We start from the raw sequence: 12261 nt of genomic DNA, 5'->3' as shown, positions 1-12261 counted from the left end.
TAAGTCAGCAAGTTGAAACTTTATGTGGAATTATTTTTATTTTATGCAGATGTGTATAGATGCAGCCTCTAGGAACATGATTTATAGTGGCCAATTTTACCTGAAAAGAAAACAGAACAATTGACTTAGGGATGTATGAGATGGATAAGGGAAAAACAGAGAGAACATCTCATTCCACTCATCCTTTATGTGTACAGTATTTGGACCCTTGAATATTCTTGAGACAAAGACAACAACATAATAATGTTTAGTTATTAGCTAAAATGCCCAAAAAGAGCATAAGACTATGCACAAATAAAAGAGAAGCTATGTTTTCTTACTCAGAACAGATGCTTTTGCTATCAATGTGACTGTGTGGAATGTGCGAAGGAAATGTGTGGATTCCAGAGATGCCTCATGGCCTAAATGTTGACTCATGAGGGTGATGCTGCAGTGCATGGTGGAGGAGAATCATTGACTGGAAGGAGAACCTGCGGTCCAGTGTGTGTGGGGGGGGCCCTACAGGCCTTTCTCACCACACTTAGGCCTGCCTCTGCAGTCTTAGTTAGTGAAGGACAAAAGTGTGGTTTACAAAGATAATTGTGGCATTATAGTGGAGGTGTTATGAAGAGTGGTTTGGACGTGGGGAAAATAAACAACTGTGGGATTATATGAATAGTCCAGGTGAAGATATTGGGGCAGTGATATTTTGAGTGGGCTTGAGGAACACGAAGTGGTAGCCACATTAGGGATGGAATAGCTGGAACTCTGAGAGAGATTAGATACAGGAGCTGTGAGGAAAAAAGAATGACTCTTGTGTTTCCAGTGCTAATGGCTGTAAATGATGGCTCCTGGTAAAATAGGAAAGTCAGAAAAAATACCAAGTTTTTATTATTAGGTTTTTGGTTTATTTTGGTTTGTTTTTCTTTTGCCTTGCAGGTAAGGAAAGAAAGATGGAAAGAAAATAAATTTGCGTTGTACATGTGGGGTTTGAGATATTTTCAAGGCATTTAAGAACAGTTTCAAAATCTCAGAGTGGAGAGAGCTCAGAAATGTAGATTATGGAGAAGATCCTATTTATATATAAGGTAGAGTCAAGAGAGGATGAAAGGACTTCCAGAATGGATTCAGAATGGTTTTTTAAAAAATGGAAGCCTTTAAAAATATGTTACTCAGCAATAGGACATGTGATGAAGATACTCACATTTGTCATGTTTATACCACTTCCTCCTTGCAGCCTTGAGGAAGTGAATGAATGCATCATGACCACCATTTAAACCTTGAAGACAATCAACATAAAGGATCTGAGATTAATCAAACTGCAGGATTCATGTGTGTTCTCATGATCTGAGGGGTTCATACTGACTGTTTTTTTAAGACTGTATCTATAAGATAATTCCTTTACAAGTTGGTTGTGACTATGTGAGCATTAATTTTTTTGAGGGAGGTCACCTCATTTTGAAGGACTTTTTTGAAGGATTTGTAAGAGATGTGAAATGAAAGCCCACAATTTAGTGGTGAGCTGAGGGGGAAAATGTTGGAGACAGATATACTGAGAGAATATTTACAGAACTAGGTAGGAAATCACAAATAATGATATCTTTTATTTGCACAAAAAGCATTGCATTAAGAAAAGTTCATTGAGTTATATACTGAAGCTATAATAGGGGCAGATAGTTGCCAGGACCTAGGGGTTGGGAGGCAGGACTAGAGAGATGTCCATCAAAGGATACAAACTTCTAGTTATTTTTTTTAAATTATTATTATTATTATTTTTTTACAAACTTCTAGTTATAAGATGAATAGGTTCCGGGGATCTTATAACAACATGGTAATTATAGTTAACAATACTGTATTATATATTTGGAAGTTACTAAGAAAGTATATCTTTAATGTTTTCATCACAAAAAGAAATGCCATTTATATGAGATGATAGGGTTATCTCCTTCCAGTGATAGCCCTACTGTGATAGTCATTTGGGAATATGTGCATCAAATCATCATGTTGTCTACCTTAAACTTACACAGTGTTATATGTCAATAACATCTTGATACAGCCAAGAAAAAAGCTACAATAAGGAGAATAACTGATTATGTAATAGAACAAGGTGGAGCACGATAGGTCGGAATTTTATAAGATATGGGATTGGAAGCAGTAAGTATAGACTACATTTTTTTTTAAAGATGTAAATGTATTTATTTATTTGAGAGAGAGCACAGTGGGAAGGGCAGGAAGAGGGAGAGAGAGAAGCTCAAGTGGGCTCCATGTTGATCACAGAGCCTGACACAGGGCTCCATCTCAGGACATGACCTGAGCCAAGACCAAGAGTTAGACTCTTAACTCACTGTGCCACTCAGGTGCCCCCATGTAGACTACATTTATTTTTCTAAACTTTTGCTAAGGATAGGAAAGATCTTGAGGAATTGGCAAAATTAATGAAGTTGTTTTTGTTTATAGGTTGGGAAGATGTGGCCAGGGCAAAGCAAATATTTAGAGATTAAATTTTGGGCTAGGGTAGGTGACTTGAGAACTGCAGGAAATTTTTGGATAGTCATATGAAGAGTGGAAATAAAAGGAATAGAGATTAGTATATATTTGGTCAGGTTAATGACTCAATGGTCATTGGACTATGCTGAAGTAAATTACAGAAGAGAATTCATTTCCCCTAAGTGCAACTTAGAAAACACAGAGTCAATTAATTTAAAAAAATATCTGAAGGATTGAAAAGCCACTGAGTCAACTAGGATTTGAAGGACCAATATCCCAGAGAAGAGAAGTCATTGAAGTAAGCCCAGGATTCTGTAAGCCATTTCCTCTATCAATCCACTGCTGGATCTAGGTGGTTTGGGGGTGACAGGGAGATAGGGATATAGGAAGTAGCCAAGCAGTGAAGAGGCAGAGAATCCAACAGAGCTTTGGCAATCCTGAAGGACTCGGGGATGAAAAAACTGTATTTCACAACTAAGCCAGTTAGAATTTGAGGGTCAAGATCTCTGATAGAAGAAGCACAGAGAAGCTGAAAAGAGAGTGCCTTCACCATATGCACTAACTAAAGTCAATCTGTGCAGGGTGACAGGCTGAGAAACAGAGATATTGGCAGCCTCACAGTGCTAATAGGGAAAAAATTGAAGATCAGAACTTCCAAACATAAGCCTACTAAGCAGTGGGAATGAACAAGAGGTAGGCTGAACCTTACCAAGATTTGAATCCATTCCATTTTTTATTAGATTGAGGAGATCCATCCTATTCTCACTGCCTGCCAGAAGATAAAATGGGCCCTCTGTGGAGATAGGTCTATCTCCCATGCAAATTTTCATTAAAAAATCTGGCATTCAGCCAAGAATTGCCAGACATATCAAAAAACAAGCTCAAGAAAAATAAGTAGATCTACACATAATATTTAAAATAGCTAAGATTAACATGTTCAAGAAAATAGATGGCAAGATGGAGAATTTTTACCAGAGAACCAGACATATAAGAAAGAATCAAATGGAAAATACAACTAAAAACACGGTAAGTAAAATTAAAGACTCTGGGGATCCCTGGGTGGCTCAGCAGTTTAGTGCCTGCCTTTGGCTCAAGGCACGATCTGGGAGTCCCAGGATCGAGTCCCTGTGTCGGGCTCCCTGCAGGGAGCCTGCTTCTCTCTCTGCCTCTCTCTCTCTCTATGTCTATCATGAATATATAAATAAAATCTTTCAAAAAATAAAAAAAATTAAAGACTCTGTAGACAGGTGGAATGTAGTTTGGACACAGTTGAAGAGAGGAAATTAATTAACTGAGTAGGTTAGTGGAAAATATCCAGACTGAAACATGTAGAACAAAAAGGGAAATAAACTATAGAACAAAAGCAGAAGGAACATCCAGGGCATGATAAAAAGCACTGGGAAGGAGAAAGTACGTGTGTGTGTGTGTGTGTGTGTGTGTGTGTGTGTGATGAACCAAGGATAAATACAAAGAATACCAATCTTAGGTGTATTGCAGTAAAATTTCTGGAAACTAAAGAGAAAGAAAAAAAATTCTAAAGGCATCCAGAGGGGAAAAAAAGACATTCAAAAAAGCAAAAGAATGAGAATGGATTCCTCAACAGAGTATATAGAAACCACAAGCTAACAGAATGACATCTTTGAAGTGTTGAAATAAAATGCTTGCCAAAATAATCATGAAGAAGCTGAAGAAAGATGATTTATACTACCTGACATCAAGATCTCTTATAAAACTCTGGTAATTAAGACTGTGGCATTAGTGTAAGTTTCAATGAATAAACTAACGGACTGGTAGACCAATAAAAGTCCAGAAACAGACTTGCATTCATAAGACCACTTCATTAGTGCAAAAGTTATATTGCAATGCAAGGATTAAAGGTGGTATTTCCAGTAAATGCTGCCGAGTCCATTGGTTGTACATATGAAAAAAATAATAACGCCCTCCTCACACAACACACAGAAATTAATTCTAATTGGATTTTAAATCTAAAAAGTAAAACAACTGAGATTTTTTTGAAGAAATCCGTGCAAACACTGGTATAGCTAAAGTTTTCTTAAAAGACAAAAAGCATGAATAATAACAAAACAGATGAACATGCTTGACTCTTAGGCATTTATTTTGATCAAAAGACATCATTAAAGAAAAGAAAAGATAAACCCTAAATCAGGAAAATATATTTGCAATGTATGTCTGTCAGAGGACTCATATCTAGAATATGTAAGGTAATCTATAAATCAATACAAAAAGGCAACCCAATAGAAAAAAAATTGACAAAGGATTTGAGTATGCCCTTCATTCAAAAGAATATCCAGCTGACCAATAAAAACATATGAATAAGTATCAACCTCATAGTCATCAAAGATGTGTGAAATAAATCCATATTGAGATATCCTTATACAGCCGCAAGATGTTTAAAATTACAAGACCGACAATATTAAGTACTGGAAGGATGTGCTGCCGTGTGACTCTTAACATTAGGGTGTACATACTGTGGCATAACAATTTCATACCTAAGTAATTCCATTCTTAGGAATCTTGCAAAAGAAACATACATATGTATGTAAACATGTATTCAACAAAAGCCATGTCCAAGGATATCCACAGGCAGCACCATTGGTAATATCCCAAATTGGAAACAATCCAAATGTCCATCAACAGTGAAATGGATAAACATATTATGGAATATGCATTCGATGGAGAAGTTTACATCAATAATAATATTGTACACGTGTCAATGTGAATGAATCTCACAAACTTAATGGTGAACATAAGAAGCCAGACCCAGGAGTACATATTGTATCTATTTACATAAAGATAAAAAGTGGATAAAAATATTCTCTGGTGATAGAAGGTAGGGTAGTGGTCACTTTTCTGGAGGGAGTTGAGCGAGGTTTCTGGAGTCCTGCTAATGTTCTATATCTTGATCTGAAAAGTCAACAGACTACAGTTGTAATCTTCTAACTCTTTGGCCTGTATAGTATCCTTCAACAAAAAACTATACATTAAAAAAAGAACCAACTGCATTTACAATTTTTACATTTATCATTAGGCTAACAATCTCTTTCCTGGCCAGCCACTCGGCCAGTATAGTATGGAGAAAGTGAAGAGGTTGTCAATCACTCTAAGTTTTTAAACCTTTAAGTCAAAGAGCTTTAAGTTCTCCACATAATTAGTATTATCACAAAATCATAAATATTTCAAAGGAGGGACATTTGAGGACAGTATTCAGAGGCATTTACTTAAATTATTTTTTTATTTTTTGGTCTTACTGCAGTATTCCTATTTTGGTGGCAATAGAAGCAGAATGCTTCCATATCAGCCTGTAGCCTTATATAGATTGCCAACTGACCTACCTCATGTACTTTATTCTTGGATTTGTTTTCATGTGGCCACTTGGAAATGTCTTTAAAGACTGGAAAGAAACGGAAGTGAATTACTGGATTGTCCTTAATATAGTCTATGGGCAGAATAAGTCCATGACCAAAGGCCAGTAAGCCTGTTGACTTTTCAATGCCAAACGTTTCTACTTTGCTGTGGGTGTGTTATTTGTATCATTGTTCGTCAATTCTAAGAATATATGCTTTAAACCATGTTTTTCAAACTTGTGGACCTAAGAATCACCTGGTCAAGTGTTAAAAAGGCAGATTTCCAAGCCTAGGCTCTGACTGAAGATGCAAGGTGTTTGCATTTTTGACACTCCAGATGATTCTATGAAGATACTGTAAAGGACTGCATTTTGAGAAACCTACTTTAAATTTACCATCAGCGGTAATAGCTATTTGAAAAGTGATATTTTAGCTGTGAATTTGGGAGGACTATTCCTTCTGGGATTTTTTTTTTTTTTTTTTTTGCTGTTCATTGCAAGAATTATAATAGGTTATGGGTCATCTTTATTTAAAGCAGGGTTTATTTAAAGAGGGTTTAAGTTGCTGAGCACAGTGGATATGAGAAAGCAAATGGAGGACATCTAAATAGAACTTACAGAGTATAGAAGCTGCCATCAGCCTCTATCATGAATCACATAATATTTTGCTCAGACAAAGCTGAAATGACAGATGGACCTGTTATTAATTTAGACAGGCACTCCTTAAACTACTAAAGTTTATGAGAGGTTTTACAACCCGGGAATTCTGAAGCTATTTCGGGTGCATGTAGTTTCATGCCATCTTTATGGGAGCAAAAGAGATCTGTATCCCACACCCCCAACATTTTTGTTTGTCAAGATTTAGATAAAAGGATGAGATGGAAGAAAGTCTTTGCCCACACATTACATCTTGGCTTTACCACCTGTTTGGCTGGAACTAATCAAGGTGAAGCTGAATCAGTGAGCCAACATCCAGTTACCCCCTAGGCATTAATTGACAAAACCATGAAATAAATATACAGGAGAAAAAAGCCCCAAACATTTCTTTTCCTGCATTTGCCTTTTTTCCCCCTTCATGCATATCTCTAAAGCACTGGGCTTAGTTTTGCTGTCAAAATGGACTGCTTTCTCTTTTCAAAGCTTCCAAGAAGCTTTCCCTTTCCAAAGCCAAAGAAGATTATAGATTATGTAAAGAAAGTGAGCTATGTGATTATCGTAATCTGATTTTAAACTTGTGTCCCCAAACTCCCTTTTCATCCTGCAGTGTCTACCACTGCTACAGATGTTTCTCGGCTTGCAAAGATTAGCCGTGATGCTGATTGCAGTATCAGAGTTTGCAGCTGTCAGTGGTTTTCCACTGTCCAGCACCCTTTGACATCTTAACGTTGAGGTCTCTTGCTCATGAAGCAAGGGAAGAAGCTAAATCAACGACCACTCTTGACAGGAGTTGTAGAATATTGATTGTATTTAAAAGTGAAAAGAAGAACCCAAAATGACAGCATTGAACTGGATTCTAATTTTCTTTAAAAAGTCCGTTGATGTTTTGATGTATAAGTGTAGTGTTGGTATCTTGTTGCATGCTCTTTTCTTTATCATTTTTGTCAGAGTTAGAATTTGCTAAAGTGTATAACCTGGATTGAGCATCCAGAATGGCTTAGAAGATGCTTATCTCCCTTCAGCTTGCTGCTTCTTTTCCTACATGGTTTCTTCCAAGGAACTTAGCTTTCTGCTTCCTCCTCCTTGTTTGGCCCAAGAAAACCTTTCCCTCCTTTCCTCAGATTCAAATGAGAACCAAGCCTTAAAGGCAACTTCTCCACCTACGATTTGACTTTATTTGTGTGTAATAATCTGAGTGACTGAGTTACTAGTCACTGGCGTGGTGTATCTGCTTGTCTCCTATTTACCCTGGCCTCTAAAATTAGGCCGTTAGCATTTGACTCACTTCCATAGTTCAAATCTGCAGTTTCGTGTTCGGCTGCCTGTTAAAGCCAAACTGCTTCTTGACAGGTAGTTCCTGGCATAGAGCAGGTGTTCAAATATTTGTTGAATGAATGAGTGATATTTAACATTTGCATGTCTCCTCTTCCCAGGCACTTTTTGTTTTCTAGATTGCTTTTTTTTTCTTGGTTTGGGGTTTTCTAGTGTTTGGGGGAAACAGAAAAAAAGCATTAGCCCCATGAGAAAGAACCTACCCTATGGGATGACGGGCTACATTTTTATACATTTAATGTGAAGTACAATTGAATCTCTTCCTTTAAATCACATGTTGACTTCTACTCAAAAGAGGAAAGATACTTTTCTTTATGATCTTCCATCCCTCACTATTCTAAATATGAAGTTTTATTTCTGATTTGCAGTTTTGAGCTCTGGCGTCATGGCAGAAACGCAGTTAAGGAAAAGGAACATTTGGTTGAGGAGGTGGGAAGAGTCACCATGTAGAATGCCCTTCTCTTCTTTGGCCCATTTCCCCTTACCTTCCTTCCTGTTCAGCCTTTTTGTTTTCTAGTTTGTCTTCCATGGTCCTGTTGAGAGAGATCAGCATTGAGTTGGAGATTGCAATATGTAAATATATCAAGTCAACACACTGGATGCCTTACACAATACTATATGCCAATTATATTTCCATAAAAATAAATAATAAGTAAAATTCCAATAGCTGCCTATTTCCTTTTCTCTAAAATAGGGTATCAAAAATGTGAACAGAAGATGACCTACATCAGTATCAGCTAGAATATTTGTTTAAAAATGCAGATTCCTTGGGCCGCTGCAGATCTACTGATCATGGGTCTTAGGCAAGGAGGGTCAAGGGTCTGCATTTTTAATCCAAACCCCAGGCATTTATGTTGTACCTCTTTTGAGACTCAGCTGCCTTTGACCAATGATGCATAAAGTACAAGTGAGAAAATTTAATAAAAGACAATTCCAAATGCTTATACTTCATTTGTAGATCTTTCCACTTTACAATAAAAAGGCACACTTAAAATATATATATATTTTTTAATTTTTCTTTGAAAAACAATCATTTGAGAACTATTATTTTTGCTTTTCCTTTGTTTTCAATTCTTATATCTTTTTTAAAAAAATATTTTATTTTATTTATTCATGAGAGACACAGAGAGAGGCAGAGACATAGGCAGAGAGAGAAGCAGGCTCCCTCCGGGGAGCCTGATGCAGGACTCAATCCCAGGACCCTGGGATCATGACTGGAGCCAAAGGCAGCCACTCAACCATTGAGCCACCCAGGCGTCCCAATTTTACATCTTTTTGTATGGATCTCTGCGCCACCTCTCTCTCTCTTTCTCTCCCCCGTCCCTCCCTCTTTACCTCTTCTCCCTCTCTCCCTCTCTCTCTCTCTCTCCCTTCCTCCTTCTATCCTTTCCTCCTCTTTTCCATAACTCTAAGTCCCAACTCCTCTTTCAATAGCAATGCTTACCTTATGATCTTGTTTTTAGCACTTAAGAGCATGATGTCATTAAAACAATGTGGCAGCCAGATCTTCCTCTGAGACTTACTAGCTGGATATTAGATTGCTTAACATCTCTCAGTTCCTGATACCTCAACACCAAAACAGAGCACCTACCTTGGAGTGCCTTTAGGAGATTTGAACGTAAAAAAAAAAAAAAAAAAAAAGGAGATTTGAACGTGACTAAAGTGTATAAAGTGCTTGACAGAGATCCTAGCAGTCATTGCTCAACTGTTGGTTTTTGTGGTTATGAATTACAATGGTCACATGGGAGAGGATGTGTTAAAGAGAAAAACTGACTCCTTACATTAGGAGACCTTTAAATATTGTGATAGTTGTTAGGTTCTGAAGAGATAAAAAATGAGTAAGACTTGATCACTCCCCTCAAGTTGTTGAATCTTGTAGGAAAAGACAGATAAATGTGTAATTACATCTATAAAATGTAGTGTGTGGAATGTTGTAAGATGGTGAAGGGTTCAATGGAACCGCTAAGGAGGGACTGATGAGTGTTTCCACTGCTTAGTGTCAGTTGCCTTATTGTTATGTGTATATATATATATATATATATATATATATATATATATATATATATGGAAGAAATTTAAATACTTCCTTTATTTGCAATTGATTATTTCTATTTAAAATGGCACCCACGTCATGCCCTGACTCCAGCAGGCCTTTATGTACAAGAAAAAGCTGTTACATTCCTTAAGACGTCCACTTCCATCTGATTGAATACTTCTATAATAAATACAGAAACATATGTGGATTACTAATATAAATACCAGCCCTTAAGAGCTGTTCAGTGCACAACCTGTACAGCTACCCAAGGCAACCCCATAACTACAATATTTATCTCACACTGAGTTTCATGATTTTGTTTGGCAAAGAAAGTAATTAGGATCATTTTTCTAATGTAGACAAGCACCGTGATCCTGAACCCATTATCTTGTCACCATCATAGTCCCGGAGTGAAGGTTATACTGTAGTTTGCTGGGTAAGATTGTTCTCATTGTTAAGCAGTTCCACTGAAGTGTTGACTGAACATGTCCTTTAGGTGGATAAAGGAATTCTGAGTAAATTCATAGGAATTCATAGGAATTCATAGGAATTCATAGGAATTCATAGTCACCTCATAAATGATTCCTTATGTTAGGACTGTTAGGGTGGGCAAGAAGTATCAAACCTATGATGTTCTTCCATTCTGGAGTATGTTGTCTCAGACATTGTAAATATGTTACTGCATCTTCATTAAAAATAATCTGAAAACACATATTAATAAAAATAGGAATTATGAATCACATTTTTGCCTCCTTCTCACCTGTGTTTACTGTCTACAGTTGATACTCCAGATCCGTATGTGGAACTTTTTATCTCCTCAACTCCTGACAGCAGGAAGAGAACAAGACACTTCAATAATGACATAAACCCTGTGTGGAATGAGACGTTCGAATTTATTTTGGATCCTAATCAAGAAAATGTTTTGGAGGTCAGTGAATCATTTGTGGACTGTTAGATGGTCATCATTCATGTGGAAGTTGCTGCTTGAGCTTGTCCCTTTCATGCCTTCTTTCTCCTTGGTTAGGTGTAGTTGGAGTCCAGCTGGGCAGCCTGCTACACTGGGTGCTAGCTGGTGTACAACAAGTGATGTGAATATCCAGTGGGAAACACAAGAGTCTGATAGAGCTGGGAAGTATCTTTTATCTTCCTCATGTGTTTTAGAGAAAACATATTTTCTATTATGAAGAGGAGGGTTCAAGGACAACAGAATAACAGTATCATCAAGGGATTATGACTTTAAAACAAGTTAACTTTATTCACTTAAAGTTTCTAACTGAAAATAATTAACTTTAAAAGGAATTAAAATAGATCTTTCCCAAAATGGTTGCATGGATTTTCTACATTAATTTACTTCTCATACTCCAAAATAGCATTTCCTCTGAGGGAGTGGTTAAGGTTCCATTTTTGAAAACATGATAATGAATAAGTCAATCAGGAAAATGAAAAAGTTTTTAATGATCATTTTAGTAGCAAATGTGTCAGAAAGAAAAGAGAAGACAAAGTATAACCCTTTGAGTATTGAGGTCTCAAGCTATTAAATATCATTCAAGAGCTTTCATTTTTTTAATGTGGTAGAAACTTTAGATATAATTTCCAAAAATTCAAGAGAAACCGTTTTCTCATAGTCTACCTTTTAATCTCTACAGGTCACATTAATGGATGCTAATTATGTCATGGATGAAACTCTAGGGACAGCAACGTTTCCCATATCATCTATGAGAGTGGGAGACAAGAAAGAGGTTCCTTTTATTTTCAACCAGGTAAGCAACACAACAGGATTATTTCTCAACCTTATGTCAGATAAAAATCTATTCTGCAATTTATTTTATTTATTTGTTTACTTGAATGTTGGGCTTTTTTAAATAAGATTTTACTTTTCTTTTGAGAGAGAGAGCATGAGAAGGAGGAGGGTCAGAGGGAGAAGCAGACACCCCACTGAGCAGGGAGCTTGATGCAAAGCTTGATCCCAAGACCCTGGGATCATGAACTGAGTTGAAGCCATATGCTTAACTGGACTGGGCCACCCAAGTGCCCTTAAGTGTTTGTTTTAAAGAGAAAATTTTGTTTGCCCTTTTACTTCTTGTCCAAGTCTTTTTTTTTTTTTTTTTAAGATTTTATTTATTCATGAGAGACACACACAGAGAGAGAGGGAGAGAGTGGGAGAGAGAGAGAGAGAGAGGCAGAGACACAGGCAGAGGGAGAAGCGGGCTCCATGCAGGGAGCCTCACGTGGGACTTGATCCCGGGTCTCTAGAGTCACGCCCTGTGCTGAAGTCAGCGCTAAACCACTGAGCCACCTGGGCTGCCCTTGTCCAAATCTTTTTATTGTTCTGATATTTATAAACTTTGGTTGAGGTAATACACTAAATAATACAGAGACATTAATCTCTGTGGTTGTTTCAAGTGAG

The 12261-nt window shown here is 37.1% G+C and overlaps 1 protein-coding gene across 5 annotated transcripts in view; it reads left to right on the top strand.

The window, feature by feature from the left end:
* The window catches only part of PLA2G4A (phospholipase A2 group IVA), a 151813-nt gene that overhangs the window by 51917 nt on the left and 87635 nt on the right, over window positions 1–12261 (top strand). For all 5 annotated transcript variants that reach the window (XM_041725655.1, XM_041725629.1, XM_041725646.1 and 2 more), the window contains 2 exons: window positions 10634–10782; window positions 11501–11614. In XM_041725655.1, coding sequence (XP_041581589.1) covers window positions 10634–10782; window positions 11501–11614 — 263 coding nt within the window. The remainder of the gene's footprint in view (window positions 1–10633; window positions 10783–11500; window positions 11615–12261) is intronic.

Source organism: Vulpes lagopus, chromosome 1 (genome assembly GCF_018345385.1).
Source record: "Vulpes lagopus strain Blue_001 chromosome 1, ASM1834538v1, whole genome shotgun sequence".
Lineage (NCBI taxonomy): Eukaryota > Metazoa > Chordata > Mammalia > Carnivora > Canidae > Vulpes > Vulpes lagopus.
Note: the sequence above shows the minus strand (reverse complement) of the source record. Positions and strands in the feature narration are given on the sequence as shown.